The 21,933-nt window shown below is 35.9% G+C and overlaps 5 protein-coding genes across 7 annotated transcripts; 2 read left to right on the top strand and 3 right to left on the bottom strand.

The window, feature by feature from the left end:
* Positions 1–22: 22 nt before the first annotated feature.
* LOC17878531 (serine hydroxymethyltransferase 3, chloroplastic) lies at positions 23–3,336 on the bottom strand. Of its 2 annotated transcripts, none has more exons than XM_023779814.1 (12): positions 3,185–3,336; positions 2,499–2,732; positions 2,192–2,387; positions 1,918–2,092; positions 1,718–1,835; positions 1,528–1,640; positions 1,295–1,417; positions 1,103–1,207; positions 928–1,014; positions 725–832; positions 557–629; positions 23–469 (listed from the first exon to the last, which is right to left on the bottom strand). In XM_023779814.1, exons 2-12 carry the CDS (start codon positions 2,713–2,715, stop codon positions 195–197), a joined length of 1,590 nt encoding a protein of 529 aa, XP_023635582.1. In that variant the 5' UTR covers positions 2,716–2,732; positions 3,185–3,336; the 3' UTR covers positions 23–194. The 2 variants fall into 2 exon arrangements, with proteins under 2 accessions (XP_023635582.1, XP_006283519.1); XM_006283457.2 differs by having other exon boundaries at positions 2,499–2,727.
* A 202-nt stretch (positions 3,337–3,538) lies between these two features.
* Positions 3,539–5,339, bottom strand: LOC17878965 (V-type proton ATPase subunit c''1). Of its 2 annotated transcripts, XM_006284551.2 has the most exons (4): positions 5,114–5,333; positions 4,931–5,008; positions 4,055–4,225; positions 3,539–3,964 (listed from the first exon to the last, which is right to left on the bottom strand). In XM_006284551.2, the coding sequence occupies exons 1-4, from the start codon at positions 5,242–5,244 to the stop codon at positions 3,799–3,801; spliced, it is 546 nt and encodes a 181-aa protein (XP_006284613.1). In that variant the 5' UTR covers positions 5,245–5,333; the 3' UTR covers positions 3,539–3,798. The 2 variants fall into 2 exon arrangements, with proteins under 2 accessions (XP_006284613.1, XP_023634235.1); XM_023778467.1 differs by having other exon boundaries at positions 3,539–4,225; positions 5,114–5,339.
* A 1,037-nt stretch (positions 5,340–6,376) lies between these two features.
* On the top strand, positions 6,377–8,670 carry LOC17877760. The gene is made up of 9 exons (XM_023779644.1): positions 6,377–6,458; positions 6,556–6,775; positions 6,881–7,038; positions 7,135–7,280; positions 7,385–7,447; positions 7,538–7,630; positions 7,721–7,882; positions 7,980–8,089; positions 8,206–8,670. Exons 1-9 carry the CDS (start codon positions 6,377–6,379, stop codon positions 8,432–8,434), a joined length of 1,263 nt encoding a protein of 420 aa, XP_023635412.1. The 3' UTR covers positions 8,435–8,670.
* Positions 8,671–9,886: 1,216 nt separating this feature from the next.
* LOC17878506 lies at positions 9,887–12,521 on the top strand. Its single transcript, XM_023777968.1, has 9 exons — positions 9,887–10,033; positions 10,139–10,358; positions 10,992–11,149; positions 11,245–11,390; positions 11,558–11,620; positions 11,713–11,793; positions 11,927–12,088; positions 12,184–12,293; positions 12,401–12,521. The coding sequence occupies exons 1-9, from the start codon at positions 9,952–9,954 to the stop codon at positions 12,519–12,521; spliced, it is 1,143 nt and encodes a 380-aa protein (XP_023633736.1). The 5' UTR covers positions 9,887–9,951.
* Positions 12,522–18,151: 5,630 nt separating this feature from the next.
* LOC17880639 (WD repeat-containing protein 75) lies at positions 18,152–21,933 on the bottom strand. Its single transcript, XM_023779168.1, is given in 16 exon segments — positions 18,152–18,534; positions 18,615–18,781; positions 18,873–19,002; positions 19,093–19,222; positions 19,303–19,379; positions 19,477–19,555; positions 19,647–19,816; positions 19,922–19,969; positions 20,057–20,221; positions 20,343–20,420; positions 20,526–20,644; positions 20,770–21,124; positions 21,212–21,358; positions 21,443–21,516; positions 21,519–21,618; positions 21,702–21,933. Coding segments are annotated over 16 exon segments (2,283 nt in total). The 5' UTR covers positions 21,822–21,933; the 3' UTR covers positions 18,152–18,210.

Here is a 21,933-nt window from a genome sequence, read left to right as displayed (position 1 = left end):
GGTGTAAAGTCACTCTGATCAATGATAAAAATAAATTTATTTCGAAAACAGCATGGACCAATATTTTCTTTCAAACTTGTGACACAAGCGTAGGAGAAGCCCTAAAAGACAGATAAAAAAAAAAAGGGTGAATAATAATAAGGTACAACAACACCAGAGTAGAGATGAGAGAGTATATCTGTTTATGTAAAGCTTTAAACTCCAGGAATGGGAAAACGAGATGTGAATGATTCTACTCTCTTCTTTAGACTCTCCACCCTCTCTTTCAATGGAAACTCAGGTGAAGTCACCAATTTGGTGAATTCTTGAAGCTTTGATCCCGTCACTATCTTCTTGGCTTCTATCGCTATCTCCACACCTTCCTTGATCAAGTCAGCCACTGCTACAAAGTCTTTCTCTGACAGTCCTCTTGTTGTCATCGCTGGCGATCCTATCCTTATTCCCCCTGGAACCAACGCACTTTTATCCCCTGTTTCACAGTCTCAATGTCACTTACTCTCTAGGGAATTGACTAACATCTTTTTCAATGGGAACAAGAATAAAGGCAGAAACGAACCAGGGACAGAGTTCTTGTTGAGAGTAATAGATGCCATGTCTAATATTTTCTCAACCCTAGCACCATCCATGCCCTAACCACAGCAAAAAAATACCGATCGAGATAATAAGAGATTCTTTGTTCTAGTCCATTTGCTTGGGAGATTAATGGGGTTTTGTAAGAACTTACCAATGGTCTAAGATCAACAAGAACAAGGTGATTGTCGCTGCCACCAGAAACCAGCTTAAACCCGAGTTCCACTAACCGGTTAGCTAGCGCTCTACAGTTAGATACAACCTAAACCAGCAAAAGAAGATTGCTACTAGTTAATCACAAACTTTCTCCACTACAGAAGAGCTTAAGGTAAGGATCAAGTAAAAAAGGGAGAGTACTCTTTTCTGGTAAGCCTTGAATTCCGGTGATTGTGCATGTTTCAAGCAGACTGCTAGTCCTCCAATTGTGTGGTTATGAGGGCCACCCTACAAATATATATAACTCAGACAAATTTTAATCACCTTGAAAGAAGTATTATCTACGAGAGCTAGAAGTAATGGTTAATATCTCAACCTGCAAACCAGGGAAGACAGCATTGTTTATGGCAGATTCAAGATCAACACCATTGATTGGATCCTTCCTGAAGAAGATCATGCCACCTCTTGGACCTCTCAAAGACTAGAAGGAAAATTATAAAACTATCAGCTACATTATTTTTGCTAGATACAAATCAAATTTCTGTTTCAGATTTTGGAACACGCATACCTTGTGAGTAGTTGTTGTAACAATATCACAATATTCAAAAGGGTCAGCTACCACAGAAGCAGCCACAAGCCCGCTGATGTGAGCCATATCCATCATCAGAAAAGCCCCAACGGAGTCTGCGATCTTCAGAAATTCATACAAATTGTGAGGAAAATTTAATATCAGATGCTACTGAAAGCCAAAACCAGACAGACACATGAAAGGAATAGTCAAGGATCCGGTTGAGTTTCTACCTTCCTCATGCGAGGATAGTCAAAGTCTCGGCTGTACGCACTAGCACCAGCGATAATAAGCTTCGGTCTGAAGAGTGCAGCAGTTTTCTCGAGCATATCATAGTCAACAATGCCTATTCAAATATTCAGACATCAGGAAATAGCCACACACAAAAGTAGTTGCAAGACCCTGTCATAAGAAATGCAGCACCTGTGGATTCATCAAGTCGATAAGGCATGGACTCAAAGTATATTGAAGTTCCAGATACACGCCTTTTAGCAGTCATGAACCCATGCGACAGATGACCACCATGAGGTAAGTCCAAACCCTAAATGCATCAAACAAGCCATTAGATTCATATCTCAAGCACAAAAGAAAAGATAAAGGTGAAAAGTGCAAAAGATCTTCACCATGATCCGATCATGAGGGCTAAGTATCGCAGTGTAAACAGCAAAGTTTGCAGGTGAACCAGATAACGGCTGAACATTAACCCCCCATTTCGTAGAATCTAAGCGGAAGGTGGCTAAAGCCCGATTCTGGCAAAGTGTCTCCAACTGATCGATGTACTCATTGCCACCATAATATCTGTGTGACATGGACAACAGAAAAAATATAAAATCTAGCAGATGAGTAACAAGAAGAACAAAAGTGGGGAACAAAAATTAATATCACATACTTCATTACCTTTTACCAGGCAGTCCCTCAGAATACTTGTTGGTAAGGCATGATCCAACGGCCTCCATAACTGCTCGAGACGTGAAATTCTCAGACGCAATAAGCTCCAAGCTTCTAAATTGTCTATCTTTCTCCTTTGTGATGATCGTACGGACCTCTGGATCAACTTCACCAAGACCATAGTCCGCAAACGGGATTTCATTGCCTAAATATCAGTCATAATTAAGTAAACGGGATCAAAACCACGCATGAAATGAGTGCAAATGTCTTCCACATTATTAACATAACCAAGAAAGTGAAAATTAGACTATCTTACTGCTCATCTCGATATTAGGTAGCGAGACTGAAGATGCTCTCCTTTCAGAGACCAAGTTTCTTTCCAGAAATGAAGAACGGAAAGGTTTTGAAAAATTGAACTTCAATTGCTGAGAAAATTTGGTCACTGGAGGCATTAACGAGGGAAAGACAGATCCCTGAACCCGTCCAGGTTGCTGAAGAGAACCCATCGAAGTACCACTACAACAAGCTTGCATTCTTTCTGGCTCCTACACTTAAAAAAAAAAAAAAATTGTCACAGGAAAACAATAAACAAAGAAACCAGTAATTGTACCCAGCTAGTTGAAAAGCAACGACTCAGATATATACATATATCCAAAAATGTAAAAATCCTTGTTTTATGCGTCGCCAACATTCCCAAAAATGAAGGAACTTGCAAACAAATAACTCCAAAGTAAATATGAGTACGACAGAGAAAAGGAAAACTAGAATCTCACAAAACAGGTTGTTTGGATTCTGAAACAACCAACGACTAAAACTTATCAGCAAAATCCGAGACAGAGAAACAGTGGAGCATATTACCAGCTCCGTACCACCGAGACCATACTCAATTACCAAATATTGGACACAGCAGAGGGAATTTTTAATTCAAATATAAAATCTTCCGAAAGCTAAACACCCAGAAAAGAAAAGACAAGCGAGAAAACGAAAACAGCCAACACTCACCGGAAAGGTACAAACTTTGTGAGCTTGCGAGAGACGAGGTCACTAAAAGGATGAAGATGCGAGGGAGAAGGAAGACAGAGATTGTAGGATATGGTGGAGGAGAAGAATTAGTGACTGTGTTTAGGGTTTTACGGGCCACACCACACACAACATATAAAAGCTCCAAGAACGGGACAGCCACCGAATAAATCATATACCAAACGACGACGTCAAGTGCGATGTTTGGTTTATGCTAAACCGGTTCTTCTTAATAAAGCAAGCAATTGGTTTTGATTGAATTTTTTCAGTGGTTTAGACTTTAGATCAATAACATATTGTACATACTTGCCATAGATCTTATAAACGTAAACCATATGGAGAAACAGATTGATAAACAAATCAATATACAAACTCTTGTCTTTGATTATAAGAGAAACCAAAGAGAATGAATACAAACAAGAAGCTGTTCTCCAAAGTAACTTATTCCAAAGTTTTAAACAAACACAAAAAAAATTGGGATCCAGAAGTGGTTTTCAGTTTTCACACAGATTTTCTCTTCTCGACATCAGTATCCATACAACAAATGTCCTTTCCAGCTTTGCAAATAGACCACAACGCATATAGACCGGATATATCTATTTGGTTGGCCATGTTGCTTGTGCAGACATAATGATCCCCACAATAACTCCAAACAACCCAAGAGCACTCCCGAAGATCTCGATCACAAGAATCTTTACAAAGAGTGTTGAGTTTTGGGCATCAGATAATGCACAACTGCTCCCAATGATTCCTACACATAACCTGCAAAAGAAATGTGAGCTCGGTTTGCATATCTGACAATGAAATTCAAAAACCAAAACTGTAAGAAAAGAGAAAGGGTAAGATACAGACCCGCATACAAGGTTGGCGAATCCAACTATGATTCCAGATGCGAAGATTGCGTATCCAGCTCTAAGAGACTCAGCGTCATACATCTTTGAAGATGGGACGCTCTCCAACTTTGTTTGGAGTATGATTGCAACAATAACGCCATATATAGCTACAGCTTCGCAAAAGATTACACTGAGAAAATTCAAAAGAACACTGCAATGTTATATCATTGAAGCCCAAGCCTTAAGCTTAGTCAAAATCAAATTAAAATGCAAACACAACTATTCCTGCTTAAGCATTCCTAAGTACTACCCTTTACCCACTCAATATGGTTTGGAAATGGGGTGTGGTAGTTGACATCGATGTTACTGAGCATCAAACTACAAGCGTGTAGCTCAGTAACAACAACAAATAAAACTGCAAACACAGTTTGATATTTAGCAGAATATAAAGGGCACCAAAAACTAAGTTAACACTGACTTTTACAAGAGAATTTTATCTTCATCCCATCATTTGACATTTAGCTACCTTGATGGTATAAATGTTTCTGCTGAAATACACGTGAAAAGACAAAAGACCTTGCTTATCATCGCATCCCGTGCCTGAATACCCAACGCCAGAGCCATTGTGTTTCATCATACACCAAAGTTACTAGCGGTACCAACTAAATCCCAGGTCAACAACTTCTTCTATCATCTTCTGACAATACTCTTGCAGAGATGTAAATATCCAGGAACGAATATAAATTACGCTACTGAGAGATGACTTCTCATTGCTATTCAGAACAAGACATTGAATCTACACAAGTTCCTTAAAAATGGCAACTAATTTGGCTTTCAGAAAGATGGAAACCAAAGGAACAAAAGCTAGAATTAAAAGCGTGAGCCTTTAACAAACCTGATGAGATTCTTCGAAGTGATACGGGGAGCTTCTATAGCCGCACCGATCAAACTACTTCCCGTAATGTAAATTCCCCTGAATAACAACACAAAGCCAAAAAAAAAAAAAATAGTGAAACACAATGCTTCGCATATCAAATAGGTCAATGATTTTATCTACGGGGAAGAATATTGAAAATACCAGGCGGCACCGAGCACTGAGACGCCGATCGAGATGGCGATTCCGATTGCGGAGAAAGTGTAGGGCGAAATCCTTACCAGCGCTGCACCCCACGAGCTCGCATGACCAAGACCAACAACCACACCAGACATCTCTGTATAATTATCTCTCTCTGTTATCGAGATGGTCGTGATTCGTGATTCGTGATGATGATACGATCTGCTTCCAAGCGAAATAATCAGGGCCTGTGATCTGAAGATATTAAGGGAAGTGAAAATCACGCGCTCTAAATGTGCGTGAGTGTTAGTATATGAAAACCTTACAACGACGACGGCGTTTCAGTATCTTTTGTTGTTAGTTTGGGCTTCATAAGATAATTTCAAAAATGATAAGCCCAGTAAGAATATATGTAAAGCCACTTTGGTGAATAGTAATTGCGAAATAGAGTTTGCAGCACGTTAACTATCGCAACACGTTACCTTAACTAGTACCGCCTCTATTTTGAGTATTTTGAGTGTAACATCTACGAGACCATCAATAATGATCGATACAAACCTTAGTTAAGAGACCATTAATAGAGTTGGTAAACCATTCCTTATAATATCCGGCGGATTACCAATCTACCCTCGTTTATTGCCTGATATTCTGCATAATCAACTCACAGTAGATAAATAAGATAGCAATGATGATTAGCCAAACACAGACCAACAATATTCAAGAAAGGACACATGCTCATAATAAGTCATAACCCAAGTTAAATAGAAAATGATGCCAACTCTTGAAAATTTGCCTTGTTATTATTTCATGAATCTATACAACGTAAACGGATTTGATTCTAAATAATTTGTACGTTTTTAGTTTCAAAACCCTCAAAAATAACACTTTAATTTGCTAAATGTAAAATAAAATGCCAATGTAAATCTTTACTAGTATTGAATAACAACTTAATTTTTAAACAAACATCTCGAAAGCATAAAAGTATTAAACCAATGACACATGCATGCTTCTGATTAAAATCTAGTTAAACATGAAATTTGCTTAGGATATTCAAAATTAATTAGAACCCATTACCCATGCATGAAGCAATAAAGTCAAATTATACATATATATATAAATGAGCATTCATTGGCTATCTGTTGGTTCCATTTATCATATGCAGAGTCGTCGACCAAACTTTATTTCTAGTATTTTTATTTATTGGTTTTTCGATTCCGAATTTTTTCATTTTCTGGACGTTCCTCTCGAAACATAGAAAATAGTAGAAATCATATCATATATCGATCAATGGGTGATTACCTTCTTATTCCCGTTATCATCGGAATTATCTTTGCTTTTTCGTCTCTCGTTTCATCCGATGAACTGTTGGGTAAGTTTTTCCTCGGGTGACTGTTATAAGAGTGCTTTTTTTTTTGTAGTATATGTTTTGTCGTGGTTAATTTCTTGTAAACGTACCTTATCGACAGTTGTGGGAGAAACCGAAGAGCTTCTGGTCAATACTAATTTTGTGGTTAAGGTTAAGGGTTCTCCTAGACAGAATCAAGACTTACCAACTCTATGTGAGAGGATACATATCTATGGACGTCAAAGGTTAAAACATATAGACAAGTATGCCCATTCACTCAATGTGATTGTTAACGTGTCAACCGGTGACAACACAAGTACCACACACGTTTGCTTCCACAGGTAATTTGTCAATGACATATATTATCTTTGCAGTCTAAAAAGCAGATTCTGTATAGCGCTCTTCCAATAATGTCGCTAATGTGTTTCCTTGATATTTGTTTTAAGGAATTTGTCGCTTGCAATTGGAATGTGCCCTCATAATCAATGGGAGAAAGTCTCTAATGGTTCATGGACTCAGACAATGTCACCATTTGACCAAAAAATACTTAGTGTAAGAACAACCGGCTCATCCAAGGCTACTCTGAAAGTGTCTATTGTAGAAGGTGATTGTTGCTTGCTGGCTACTTTTTAACTACACTATTAAACTGTCTTGCGCTTTGGTTTGACTTTCTAATGTTTTATCAACTCCAATTTTACAGAACTGTGTATGATGAACATAGTGTTCTTAATCCTTGGTTCCATTTTGCTGAGTTCGGCTTCTACACTGAGCAGATCAGTAGCATTTTACTACACTTGTGTGATGTCTATCGGTATAGTCCTTGCTGTGTTGCTTCTTTTCTTTCAGGTATTTTTCAACTTTTTCTCCAATATGTTCTTCTTCTTCTTTGGTTTAACCTATCAAAGAGAGCTTATATATATATATATTTGTTGATTTTGGATGTATTACAGGGACTGAAGCGCCTACCAACTGGAAGGAATTCTTCAGCATTGTTCCTATATTCATTTGTGGTGGTTGTGTTTTTGTCCTTTCTCGTACTGGTCATTATCTCCGACCTCTTTTCATCTTATCCAACACACTGACAAAAATACATTTTTGGTCAGGTTGGTTTGGTTGGTGTCTTTTTCCGCTGCATAACCGAGTTGTTTCAAAGTATGGAAATATTGGTGGGATTCGATGAAGGAAATCCCGAACTTGTAAGTAATTTTAATAGTGTCAGGACATTGCCTCTGTTGTATGAGGGAGTATTTTTTTAGTTTAAAATTGTCCGCATTTTTGCCTTGCAGATGGCACTCTGTTTGTGGTTGCATCTATATCTTAGTGGACTAATTTTTGGACTTCACGCTGTCAAGAGACTTGCTCTGACTAAAGATGGCTCCATTGACTTAACCACATCAGTCTTTGTATCTTGGTCCATTTGGATTTCAGCTGCTGTTTTGATTCTTCAGGTCCTTTCTCATGATTTTCCAGTTTTCCATTCAACCCCTACATTTTTCCTTATAACCAATTTCAATCCATCCTTTTTTTTTTACATGTTGTTTCCAGAGCACCATGGATCCTCTGCTTGGTGGAGGAGCACTGATATCTGTAATTTTTATGTCATCGATGCTGAAGAAGAGCACAAGATTGATGACTTTCTTAGGACGCGTACACGAGTGAGTTGCAACCCAATCTCTTTTACCTGTTTTTTTTCTTCAACAATACCAGAATCTTTTTCTTCTTCTTGTCATCTTGATTACGAATTTGAAGTTGTATTTTTTTTTTTACTCAGGATTATGACGAAGTTACTGCAAGGAATCTGGGAGAAAATTCGTGATGTTGCAGGGCCAATGGTTCCGGTATCTATTTGTGAAATGTTGCGAAAGATTCATTTTGAACCTACATTAAGAGCAAGGTCGGATCGAAATGTTACAGTCCAGAAGAGTGGGCACAATAATGTTAAGGTCGTGATTTGTGATGAGACGATCTGCTTCCAAGAGAAAATAATCAGGGCCTTGTGATCTGAAGATATTAAGGGAATTGACAACCACGCGCTCAAAATGGGCGTCAGTACGTTGGTTGTACAATATATGAAACCAAACGACGGCGTTCGTATCCTCGTTCTTAGTTTGGGCCGCATAAGATAATTTGAAAAATGATTAGCCCAGTAAGAATATATTATAGGCCACTTTGGCAAAATAGTAATTGCGAATAGAGTTTGCAGCACGTTAACTCTCGCAACACGTAACCTGTACCGCCTCTATTTTGTTGATTTTTGAGTGTAACATCTATGAGAGTTGGTAAACCATTATGATATCCTGCGGATTACCAATCTAACCTCGTTTATTGTCTAATTATTCTGCATAATCAACCATCACAGACTCACAGTAGATAATATATAAGACCATCTCCAATGGTCATGAGGTTCTCTCCAATATTTAAGTAATTTTTTTGCTTTTTTCAAACTTGAAAATTTGAATAAGAGATTTTAAGTTTTGTATCCTCCAATGGTTAGAGAACTCCATTAGGGATTCTTAAGAAAAAAGCAAATTTTATAAAACAATACATTTATATTTTTGTTTGGGTTACAATACATAGTCATAGAAGAGAAATAAGAAGTACAAAATTCACTACTTGTGATTCAATAGCTTCTGATTTTTGCTAAATTCGCAAGAGAGAGAGAAAGAAAGAAAGAAGAAGAAGAGGTTTGATGTTTGCCCAGAAATCGAGAGAAAGGGAAGAAGAAGAAGAATTGTGATGTTTCCCCAGAAAAAAAAATAAAGAAACAGACGAGAAAGAAAACAATAAATGAGATTTATTTTTTCATTAATTTTTGCTGACCAATCAAAAACGAACACGCCTGAGTCTCTTACGAGCTCTTCAATTTCCGTTTACAGAACTGGTTCTGTGTTTAATTACCTATTTTTGATTTATTTTTTCTCAATTAAATGCTGAGAACTCACTAAGAGAACTCCCGTTCGAGTTGCTCTAAGATAACACAGACCAACAATATTCAAGAAAAGACACATGCTCATAACTCATAACTCATAACCCAAGTTACATAGAAAATGATGCCAACTCTTAATCATTGCCCTGTTATTATTTCATGAATCTATACAACATAAATGGATTTAATTCTAAAGAATCTGTTTTTAAAAAAAATTTCAAAACCCTCAAAAATATATACTGTAAAAATAAAATGCTAATGTAAATCTTTATTAGTATTGAATAACACTTCATTTTAAACAACACATCTCGAAAGCATAAAAGTATTAAACCAATGACACATGCTTTTGATTAAAATCTAATTAACATGAAATTTGGTGAGGATATTCCAAATTAATTAGAACCCTTGAAGCAATAAATGAACATTCATTGGCTATCTGTTGGTTCCATTTATCATATGCAGAGTCGACCAAACTTTATTTCTAGTATTTTTTTTTATTGGTATTTCGAGTTCATATATTTTTTTTTTCCATTTTCTGGACGTTTCTCTCGAAATATAGAAAATAGTAGAAATCATATCATATATCGATCGATGGGTGATTATCTTCTTATCCGCGTTATCATCGGAGTTATCTTTGCTTTCTCGTCTCTCGTTTCATCCGATGAACTGTTGGGTAAGTTGTTCCTCGGGTGATATTGCATGTTAGAAGAGTTCAATTTTTTATTTTTTTGGTTTATCTGTTTTGTCGTGGCTAATTTCTTGTATACCCTATCAACAGTTGTGGGAGAAACCGAAAAGCTTCTGGTCACTACTAATTTTGTGGTTAAGGTTACGGGTTCTCCTAGACAGAATCAAGACTTACCAACTCTATATGAGAGGATACATATCTCTGGACGTCAAAGGTTAAAACATATAGAGAAATATGCACATTCACTCAAGTTGATTGTTAACATGTCACCCGGTGCCAAAACAAGTACCACACACGTTTGCTTCCACAGGTGAGTCAATTCTCTTTAGCTCTATGAGCTTAATTTTGTTCCATATGTGAGCCAATCTTTGCAGTCCAGCCTATATTCTGTAACATTCTTAGAATCATAGATACGATGGTTGTCTCTACCAGTCATTATGTAATATAGCGTCTCAACTAGGTTTCCCTGATACTTTCAATTTATGTCTTATATTTTATCCAGTTCCATTCAAACTATATAATTCAACACAATAACCCAAATCAATTAAATTTTTTAATAGCGTTTTAAAATCGATAATTCGCGTACACTACTACGATTTGATTAAGTCTTATTTGAAATATGAGACTCAGCCTCATCTTTTTAACGCAAGACGAATCCTTATGTTTAGCTTTCATCAAAACCAAACACAATTTGAGATGAATCCTTATGTTTAGCTTTCATTATAATGCTATTGAGAAGTTTAATTGATTTTAGTTAATTAGGTAGAATTATATAATTTGGGTGGAATTGGATAGAATGTATGTCGTGGAATTGGACAAAGGCTAAAAGTATAGGGTGAACCTAATTGAAACATTATATTACAAGGGGATTCGTAGAGGCAGCCCAAAAATATGATCATATCGCTCTTCCAATATAGCTAATATTTCCGTGATATCTTTTTAGGGATTTGTCGCTTGCAATTGGAATGTGTCCTTATAATCAATGGGAGAAAGTCTCCAATGGTTCATGGACTCAGACAATGTCACCATTTGACAAAAAAATCCTTAGTGTAAGAACAATCGGCTCATCCAAGGTCACTCTGGAAGTGTCTACTGTAGAAGGTGATTGGTGGTTGCTCGCTACTTTTAACTACACTGTTTCTTTCCCATTGGTTGAACTTTCTAGAGTTTTATCAACTCCATTTCTGATTTTGTAGAATGGTGTATGATTCACATAGTGTTCTTAATCATTGGTACCGTTTTGCTGAGTTCGGCTTCTACACTGAGCAGATCAATAACATTTTATTACACTTGTGTGATGTCTATCGGTATTATCCTTGCTGTGTTGGTTTTTCTCTTTCAGGTATTCTCAACTTTTTCTTTTGAGTCTTAACCTATAAAAGATAGATTTTATATACTTGTTGCATGATGGTTTTCAATATATATATATATATATATATATATATATATATATATATATATATATATATACTTGTTGCATGAAATTACTTTATAATGGATGCACTACAGGGACTGAAGCGCCTACCAACTGGACTGAGTTCTTCGGCATTGTTCCTATATTCATCTGTGGTGGTTGAGTTTTTGTCCTTTCTCTAACTCATCATTATCGCCGACCTCTTTTTATCCAATACTAGTGACAATACATGTTCTTCATTTTTCGCCAGGTTGGTTTGGGTGGTGTCTTTTTCCTCTACATACCTGGTTTGTTTCAAAGTATGCTAATATTGATGGGAATTTCCGAATCTGTACGTAAGTTTAATAGTTTCAGTACTTTGTCTCTGTTTTGGTTTACAAGTGGATCTTGTATGCATGAGTGAGTACTTGCAAGTTAATTAACAAGCTCATTCTAAAGAAATTGTCCGCATTTTTGTTTTGTAGATGGTACTCAATCTAAAATTACATCTTTATTTTAGTGGAATATTTTTTGGACTCTTCGCAGTCAAGAGATTTGTCCTGACTAGAGGTGGCTCCATTGATGTTAAGACATCACTCTTTGTATCTTGGTCCATCTGGATTTTAGCTGCTGTTTTGATTCTTCAGGTCCTTTCTGACTTTTCAGTCTCCTTCAAACTCTACATTATTTACTTATAGCTGATTGCATGGCATCTTATAAAAAATAAACATGTTGTTTTTAGAGCTCTATGGATCCTTTACTTGGTGGAGGAGCACTAGTATGTGTAATTGTTATGACATCGATGTTAAAGAAGAGCACAAGATTGATGACTTTCCTAGGACGTTTACACTTGTGAGTTGCAATCAAATCTCTTTTACCTGTTTTCTTCAACAAAACCAAAATCTTTTTGTTCTCTCTTGTTTGTTTGATTTCGAATTTGAAGTCATTTTTGCACGTAGGTCTCTGATTCTGACGAAATTAATGGAAAGACTCTGGCAGAAAATACGTGGACCAATCATTCCAGTGTCTCTATGTGAATACTTGGAAAGGATTACTTTTGAATCTTGGTCAGAAGCATGATCCAAAAGTTAACAAAATTTCAGATGTCAATACATGCTTTACTAAGATTAACTAAAAAAATAAAATAATAAATATTATATATATATATATATATATATATAGTTTTCTAAGTATTTGTTATTGGGTGCATGTGCAAACACAATATAGGAATAAGACGATGTTGATTAAGGGGGTCGTTTTGTGACACGGTTAGATATGATATGTAATGGGTACCTGCACTAATTTGTTGTTCCATAAAATACCTTAAGTAAATCAACTAAATTGTCGAAGAAAACACGGCGTATTAAGGATTTGATGATGGATATATATATACTAGAGAATTCAATTGATCAGATCAGCTTTGTTTTATCGAGAAATTGAGGGAGCCGAGGGAACATGCTTAGTTGTGACTTGTGAAAGAGAGAGAGAGAGATAGATAACCAAAGGAATACGAATAAGATTTTGAATGGATAAAAAATAAGAATTTCTATAATTTATTGTGTACAATGAAACTAAACCAGAATGCAATAACCAACGATAACCAGAAACAAACCAACATTCTGTTTCTGACAAATTTTTTCCCCGAATCAACGAGAGAGATGCTATTACAACATATATTAGGCCATGATTGGTAATTAAAAAGCCTTTCGCATAGTTTTTGGTTTTTTCAAGATCCGTTTAGTTTTCCGAATTTTTCATAATTCATTTAGTAAACAAGATTATGGTAAAAAAATAATTTCCTAAAATTAGAATATTTAGATCTTGAGACTTGAGAGTTTTTTGTATTTTTCTAAATACGATAGAGGATCCCATTTTTAATGAGTTATTTGTTTTCAGATTTGTTTGCAACAAAAGCTGTTTCTATATATTTCTTGTATTACTACTATTTTAAAGTCCAAAACCCAATTAGAAATTATTAATAGCTGTGGCTAATTTTAACCTGATAAAAGAGAAAAATAATGGACATACTGAACCACGACCGAGCGCAGCTATCGACTGCCTCAACATTTATTGAGGATTCGCCTCAAATCATTATTAATCTTGCCGCCGGGGAAAGCTAGTAGAATAGTTTTAGCAAAACCACTAGCTAATTTGTATGATAATTTCAGACGTTTCTAATAGTAATAATTAGATATCAGTGTATTCCATTTACGTTAATAGACATATCGAGATGTATACAATTATATTAAGCCGTATCCAGGTATATGCTATAATTATCTAATACAACATATATATATATATATATATATGTATATACCTACTAGAATGAATATATCCTTGTAATATATGGTTAATAAGTTTTCTTTTCTATTAATTACTAGTACTGGCAGCAGCAAGCAAGCTTCATCCTTCATTAACGTTATCCACTTCTCCAGTCTGTCCCGACACGACCGCCAGCTCTTCCTCTCTCGGAGCCACACCTTCGATAACCAACGTCTTGTAACAAGATAAAACTATGGCACCTACTGTCAGAAGCACCACCTGCCATTTGTTCGTGGTTATTTCATAAATTAACACAAATGAAGCTTGTATAAACCCCCCTGCCACGTCGAATTCTTCCGTAATCCCAAACAGCACCATGAAATGTACAAGATGTAGGAAAAAGAAGACACAGAATAATATCACCCATAGTTTGTTTTGGTGTTTGAGAGTTGAGTCGAGAAAAACGAACACGGCTAACACTATGGTCTTTCCGTTTCCCTTTACCACGCAGAAAATGTTTGGGTGCTTTCGAGGCTTCATGGCAAGTGAAATGATTCTGTCACCGTTGTAAGTGTGACCGCAATAGATGATGCCGTACATGAGCAAACTCATAAATATGACAGCGAAGATGTTATTCACCCACGTTGGTCTTTTATCGATGTCTGGAAGGAACATCACCAAAATACTTAAGTAACTCCCACCAAGAGTTAAAATTCCCATAGCTAAGAGAAATTCCCTGCGGTTGTAGACCCAACTTTTGAATTTTCCCAGCTCTCTTTCAATTTTATCCATCCATGTTAGAGCCTCCATCGTTGTCCTACAAAAAGAAAGCCAAACGTTGATAAATCTTAAGCAAGAACATATATGAACCCGCCAACTTTATAAAAATATATAGACTCACACGACTATGGAAACTCTCGTTAGTGATTGGGAGTTCACGAAGACATCAAAAACAACTTTTAGGACGAGATGAAAACCCTATTTAAGAACTAATTAACACCTAGAAACTCAGCAAAAACTGCAAAGAATCCATAACATGGTATAGAAGAGACTAAAGAAAATTAACATTTCGACTACGTACAGAGACTCAACACACAGATCTTATGTTCGAGCTTTGGGAAAGATTGATGAAGTAGAGAGGAAAACACGGAGACAAGCTAGCTTACTTCCAAAGTTGAGTTTAAGTTTTAACCAAAGGAGAAAAAAGAAAGGAAGAGTTAAGGGACTCGAAACAGATACGACGCTTGTTTTGTTATATTTATAACGTGGTATATAAAGACTATAGGCAAAAGAAAAAAGAAAAAAGACTAGGGCAAACAGTTTTCGACTACACACCTGAATTGAAATGGGGGTTTTGAAAATGTCAACGACTCAACACAAGAACGAGAGGTAAAGTATCAGCAGAAAAGAAGACAAGCTTACCTTTGAGCTTTGAGAGAGATCAATGAAGGAGCGAGTAAAGAAAAAACGGAGACAAGCTTGTTTACGAAATTGAATTTGAGACAAGTGATGTTTCTATCTGAGACGACTATGTCTAGTATATATATAGAGAAGCATATATATGTACATGAAATACATATATAGAAACTTGCACATTGTATATATATATGCATTAAAAACTATTTTCTTTTTCGTATTTTTTGTTTGTGGTACCTTTTCTTATTATTTAAGCTTTTTTTTTCTCCCTTCGTGTGCTTTTTTCCTTTTATATATATATATATTGATCTCATTTTCACATTAAGTAATGGTCAAATTCAATAAAAGTTCAGATAACATTGTGTGGTACGTACGGTATATACACATAAACAGGCACATCACAGGCACATCAAGTATTCATTCATAAATAAATACAAAAAAACTAATAAGGAAGAGCGATGACGTGATTGAATGTTAATGGATAACGATCATTTATATATTTAACCAAAGATAGGCACTGTGCTACCTTGTAGCCCAGCAGCCTGATCCTCATTCGTTCCAACTTCCATACGATGGCAAATCCGTAATTTAACTACTTTCATGCATGAATTAGCAAAATTGGTTTGGGTATTATTGTATAATCTGGTCTCAGAATTCATCAAAATCTAAGCTACATTGGTCGTAGACAGTTGAAAGTTCTCAGTATATAAGTTTTCAATTTTATAACATTGTTGAAATCGATATATAGACCTTATTCTGATATCACCAGAGAAGTTTGGAAGATATGAAGCATATATATAGTTGTAGAGTGTACTAATAATTTTCATTAGTAATGTGAGGTTCATTTGATGTAACCATTATGCGCATCAATCATAAATCCTAAATATCGATCAGGTATCAAAAATATGAATTGAGCATAACTGTGAGCAAAGGAACAACGAATTAGCACGAAAGGTCAATACTCATGAATATTGAAGACTCATATTAAACCTTTAGCTTATCAGTCTGTTGTGACGTGTAATTATGGTCTGTGGACCCAGATCCCACTTCACAATTATATATAATTATATATGCACAACACTCAGAAGTATATATTTTTTAAGAATATTAAAATAAATCACACATGATAAAGTGATAATGTCGCAAATATAAAACAAAATGTCAATATTCTAGTTTTATGTCTGAAATCAGCTAACCGTGTTTTAGTTACAATAAATCAATACGATAAAATACATTACTATATATGTTATGCATTAGACAAATAGGGGGAAAATACATAAGTATGTATATGATTGGAAGTAGCGTAATTAGGGTAATTTTTTTTTTTGTATCATCATCTACTCATAAATGCATATGCATATATTAATGTATATATCACACGTATTGGACCACACAGTAATATATACTATAAAAAGAGGTTATAGCTAGCTAGCTAGCTAATCTGCAGGTAGATGATCATCACATATGGGTTTGGAGAATCTCATAGTTTTATCTTTCGTGTTAAGAATCTCTATATTGTACTCCATCTCTTCTGTTTATCCTTGCATTTGTTTTTTCTTAATTTATTATTTTTGTTTGTAAGAATGTTTTCATTTTTCATTCTCCTTTTGTACGTCTTTTAGTTAATTCTTTTTTGCTGGTAACTTCTTCTTTCTTCTTTGCCGTCGAATTGATTTTATCTAACAATAGTTGTTGGTAATTGAATTATAATTCTTACATGCGATCTACCCAATGCCTTGTGTGCATGCATCACCTAGAGACGTTTTTGGTATTCTGAATTTATATTCTTAAATGCATAGACTATTCTGATACATATACCTTAATGTATATAGACTAGAAATCAATATATGTTTTCTCTTCAAAACAGCTTTTAGCTCCTAGTTAGATATAGACAACAATATGTAACTGTATGGAAGATACGGTACGCTTCAACGTAAACAAGGAATCGAAATAAATGAATTAAAGAGATTAAAGAACACTACGTATACAAAAAAAAAAAGAGAGAGGTTTATTTAGTGATGTTGAAAACAAGAAAAGATCACAGTTATTGGGTCCAAAGGGGCCTCTTTCCGTTTTCCTTTGTGGCCCACTTTCTATGAATGAAGCCCAATCATTATACAAAGCCTTTTATCTAACTCACAGACTTACAAGTCTTACGTTCCAATTTCTACCGACCAAAAAATCATGCATCCAAATATTCCATATCAAATTTGGTGCAGCTTCGATTACAGTGAGAATTATACAAAGCCTCGTTAGTGTTCCAAAAAGCGGTTTAGGCGGTTGTCTAGGTTCCGACTAGGCGCTAAATATTCAATCGACGTTTATACGACTGTCTAAACCGTCCAAAATTACATAAATTATATTTTTATAATTTCTAATTAAATATATTTAAAATTTAAGTTTTACATCTGTATATATAATTATAATTTTTCATATGTTATTGATACAAATTGAATAGAAGTTTATTTTTCATATTCTTTTATGATTTATCACTAAAATTTCTATATCATATAGTTTTATATAACTTTTAATCTAAAATTTTATGTAGTAAACACCTAAATCACCTAAAATCGTCTAGGCCCCGACTAAGCGTTTTAAGCTCTTTATTGAACATTTTTCCCCATGCATGCATTTACGTTGTCTTGTTTTTTTTCTATTGTTACAATTGACCTTACTTTTTACGTACTGATTCTAATTGTATATAAAGAGATATTTGGTTATGACAAATATATATATATATATATATAAAGAGATATTTGGCTAAAGATATATATATATATAGAGATATTTGGTTAAAACAAATATTAATCATATAATACACCTCAAAACAGCGAGTTCAAAATGATGACTGAATCCCATCTAATATCAAAAACAACCCTTTTTTGTAACTTAGACACTTACATGATCTCGTGTTCCAAAAAAAAAAAAAAGACACTTACATGATCTCTGTTCCCGTTTCTTACATACCATATTGGTAGGCGGTAGCTGCAGCCTGCACGGAATCAGATCGGATCTCTAACCAAAAAAAAAAGAGGCTACCAACAAAATGGTGTTATTAAAATGGGTTTCAAAACATGTGGTCTCTTAAGAGCTACTCTACTCTTTCACACTCCTTTTTAATCATCTGGGAACCAAAGATAGCAGAGCACACATCAGGAAAAGGCGGGAAATCGAGCTTTGATCCACAAAACATTGTTTCCCATGGTCTCTCTGACATCTTTGCTTCCTTCCTAGATCTCTTCTTCTTCTTCTTGCTTATTGCTGCAAGAAAAACCTCATAATCTATGGCGCTACTCTCCAGCTTTTCATCGCTATAAGGATCGAAAAGAACATATTCATGGCTCCTGTTTACATATCCGAGAAGTGGCTGAGACTTTTTACTGTCTGCCACAAATGAAAGTGTTCCTCCCCTGGCCTGCAATAGACATTTTCATCAAGAATCTTAAAAGTAATGGGAAAACTTTGATTAAAATCCTTAGAGGTAGACAAATATACCTTCATTACAGTCCAAACAGCTACCGGTTTAGAGCTTGACCCATCAAACAAGAGGATAGCGCCATCTTTCCCGCGGAAGATCTGTTCATTAGATTTTGCCGACCTATAAGATTCTGGAAGCCATGTTAAAACTGCAAAGCATGGAGAGTCCACTTCAGTGGCAACGGCTGCAAATAAATAAGACGAGGAAATATACTTAGACAACCAAAAACTTAGATTTTATGGAAAAAAGAAAGAAAGAAAAGATAATTGATAAACCTTGTACGTGTAATCTGTATGACCATGATAAATTGAACGTCATCAAGTCCCAGACGGACAAGTGCGGTTTAAAGCCATGAGATGCAGCAATAAGGAAGCCTCCTCCAGTCACTGAGAGTTCCATAATTGGCTGAAACATTTACATATCATTTAAGATTTCAACACTGGCTGTATTTAGTTAATGAACATGGATTTGTTTTTTTTTTTTAAGATTTCTTACCACATTAGCCTTTCCAACTTCAAACAAAAGTTTGTTCTTTAACGGATGCCATATCAGAAGAACTGTTTTAGCCGCAAGAAACAGACAAGAACCATCCCCGGAAAAAACAGCAGCTGTCATTGGTGTTCTCCTGAAAAATATTTTCATCAGTTTCAATTGAGATCACAATGACTAGTAATGAGAAATGTTCAAAGGTTCCTAATATTTTACTTATAAGAGCCAGCTCCATGACATATCCAGTTTGAATCCTCAGGTGTCAGATTCTTGTCGCTATTGCAAACCCAAATCTTGAAAGACATAAAGTCATATCAGTAACACAAAAGGCCAAATGAAATTCCAAGGAAATGATTCATTATTCAGGACACTTTAAATTAAAAATCCTACCTTGAAGTCCCCAGCAGAAGATATACTAACAGCCATGGAACGGGTGGGGTTAAGGGCAATGACTGTGATAGCAGCTTCACTGTAAAAAATACAGAAGGGTAAAAAGTTACTCTCACGATGAGACTCAAGTAGTCTGAAATTTTGTAAGAACAAAAACATAATGTAAAAACCTGTGAGGTTGATTTATGACTGTTGATAAGCTAAAAGTTTTGCTGTCTGGTACAAACACCCAAAACTTGAGAGAAACTAAGCCTTCACTGAGATTACTAGCAGCAAATCTGGCCTCAGCTGTACTCATCACTGAGCCATTCCGAGAGAGAGCAACCGCTGTCAAGGAAACCTATTTTCCATAAATCTTCAAATTATTAGAAAACAGAAAGAGAGCAGATCCTTTGACTAGTAATAGCTATGTCATCTTACAGAGAAGAAACAAATATTTACGAACCCGAACTTCATTATCATCAGGATGGTGATTTCTCTCGCAAACTTGAACCTGCATAATGCATATGTTAAGGTTTTTAAATAGTAAAACCAAACAACTATCAAATACAAAACTCAATAAGCCTTTTAGGATGCTAACCTCTGAAATTTCATGGTCACTTAAGAGGTTGTAAAGCTGAACACGATGATTCGCTGTGCAGAGAGCAGCTATACCGGAAGAACGATCAATGAACACAGTTCTGATGAGGCATATATCCAGAGTTCTGAGGTAGCTTATAAACCCTATAGGGTCTGATCTTCGAGGCTATTACATAGTAAGAACAAAATACGCATCTGAAGTTAACTCCAATAGAAATGGAATCCAATAGGAGAGTGCTTAAACTAACATAACAAAGAAAAAAATTTGGATGATAATAAGAACAAACCTTGATTCCAGATATCGTTCTCAATATCTCCATGGAAGGCATTTTAAGAAGATACATCTGATTATCTGCACAAGTAACCTGAAATTTCTTGATCTTAGTAGAGTTAATGAAACATTTCCTTTGCTTTTCACAGGTTGTATATTACAGCCCACCTAGATTGTAAGCTGAAAAACTCTGACTTACAGAAGAAATAGTTGGATCTGAAGAGATGATAAAATGCAACAAGGGAGATCCTATCTTTGGCAAAACTTGCTTCTTCCTGGTATCAAGCTCCCAAACAACAAGAACACCTTCTTTTACCCCTGAAAGGGTCACAAGCAAAGGATATATAGCATAAGAACTCAATACATACAAGTTCTGAAACGTTAATTTTTTAATCCACACACAGAGATACAGTCACTATGAAGAGAAAATAACTTAGTCTCACCAGAATACAAAAGTGCTCCATCTAAAGAGAAATTAAGGACGGTTACTTCGGCGGAGTGCCAATTGAAAATAGTGCAAGATTCATGATCATCTTCACTTTTCACTGAAGTAAGTTCCCCATTACCAATATCCTTCCAAATTAACACTCTTCCTGTTACATCGCCGGCTGCTAATATTTTATGGTTGGGATGGAAAGCAAAAGCAGTAATCAACTGTGTGTGACGTAATGTCGTCTCCTTTGGCATGAGATGCTCTGATGCCCCCAACGAGGCATTCCATAAATGTATATTGCAACCATGACAGACGCCAAAAAACTCTCTTGAGGGACTTACAACAATAGGTTTTGGTTCTTCCATCTGCTCATAGACAAAATGATTGAAACTTTACAATGAAGCATAGGGCATTAAGGATAATAGGAAAATGGTTAAATCCACAAATCTGACCTCTTTCAAAATGTCTCCACTAGGAAGAGGCTCTTCAGTGAGAATAAATCTACGGATTTGTCCAAACATATCTCTGGACAAACTTGAGTAGTCCTCAACCGAAACATAAGCAATCAAAGAACGTGACACGTGAAGTGGAATCGTCACCTAAGTATCCCAACATATATATGGAAAGGTAAAGCTGGGAAATGTGAATATCTTTCTCATGAAAAGTAAGAAACTTGAACAAACCAGAGAGTAAATAGGAAGGTGGGTATCAAATGTCTTCAAAAGCTTTGGCTCCGAGAACTCCCAAAGACGAAAAACCCATCGAGGGAGGAAGTCCAACAGTAACTGAAGGTTTCGTCGTGCTTCAGATCAACAATCACAGTCGTCACAGGTGCTGCATGACCCTCGAGTGAAGCAACCTTGAAAACAGAACGCATACATACAAGAATGAGAAGAGATGTCTAAGAATGAGAGAAAAGAGAAACCCTACAAGGGTCAAAACCTTTAAGCCAGTGGCGACGCTGTAAACAGAGACGGAGTTTGCTGTACATAGAAGCAGCTTCTTTGCGTCGTTCGAGAACGCCGGAGCGGAAGTAATGTTGTTTCTTCCGCCGCGAATCATTTTGCTTCGGCTCACAGAGATGGGGATTCAGGGAAGACGGACACATCTCTAACCGGCGATTAAAAATACCCAAAAAAACCGACGCTTTTCCGACGAAAGTTTCCCTCGCAAA

The sequence above is a fragment of the Capsella rubella genome, unplaced genomic scaffold (assembly GCF_000375325.1).
Source record: "Capsella rubella cultivar Monte Gargano unplaced genomic scaffold, Caprub1_0 scaffold_7, whole genome shotgun sequence".
Lineage (NCBI taxonomy): Eukaryota > Viridiplantae > Streptophyta > Magnoliopsida > Brassicales > Brassicaceae > Capsella > Capsella rubella.
This window is presented reverse-complemented; position numbering and strand designations above follow the sequence as displayed.

Coding starts and splice junctions, on each gene's coding strand:
- LOC17877760 (XM_023779644.1), top strand. CDS start 6,377: ATGGGTGATTACCTTCTTATTCCCGTTATCATCGGAATTATCTTTGCT. Junction 6,776..6,880: donor ACACACGTTTGCTTCCACAG/GTAATTTGTCAA, acceptor ATTTGTTTTAAG/GAATTTGTCGCTTGCAATTG. Junction 8,090..8,205: donor TTCTTAGGACGCGTACACGA/GTGAGTTGCAAC, acceptor TTTTTTACTCAG/GATTATGACGAAGTTACTGC.
- LOC17878531 (XM_023779814.1), bottom strand. CDS start 2,715: ATGCAAGCTTGTTGTAGTGGTACTTCGATGGGTTCTCTTCAGCAACCT. Junction 2,388..2,498: donor ACCTAATATCGAGATGAGCA/GTAAGATAGTCT, acceptor ACTGATATTTAG/GCAATGAAATCCCGTTTGCG. Junction 1,418..1,527: donor ACTATCCTCGCATGAGGAAG/GTAGAAACTCAA, acceptor GAATTTCTGAAG/ATCGCAGACTCCGTTGGGGC.
- LOC17878506 (XM_023777968.1), top strand. CDS start 9,952: ATGGGTGATTATCTTCTTATCCGCGTTATCATCGGAGTTATCTTTGCT. Junction 10,034..10,138: donor TTCATCCGATGAACTGTTGG/GTAAGTTGTTCC, acceptor CCCTATCAACAG/TTGTGGGAGAAACCGAAAAG. Junction 12,089..12,183: donor CTGCTGTTTTGATTCTTCAG/GTCCTTTCTGAC, acceptor TGTTGTTTTTAG/AGCTCTATGGATCCTTTACT.
- LOC17878965 (XM_023778467.1), bottom strand. CDS start 5,244: ATGTCTGGTGTGGTTGTTGGTCTTGGTCATGCGAGCTCGTGGGGTGCA. Junction 5,009..5,113: donor TCAGTGCTCGGTGCCGCCTG/GTATTTTCAATA, acceptor GTTGTTATTCAG/GGGAATTTACATTACGGGAA. Junction 4,226..4,930: donor ACTTCGAAGAATCTCATCAG/GTTTGTTAAAGG, acceptor GAATTTTCTCAG/TGTAATCTTTTGCGAAGCTG.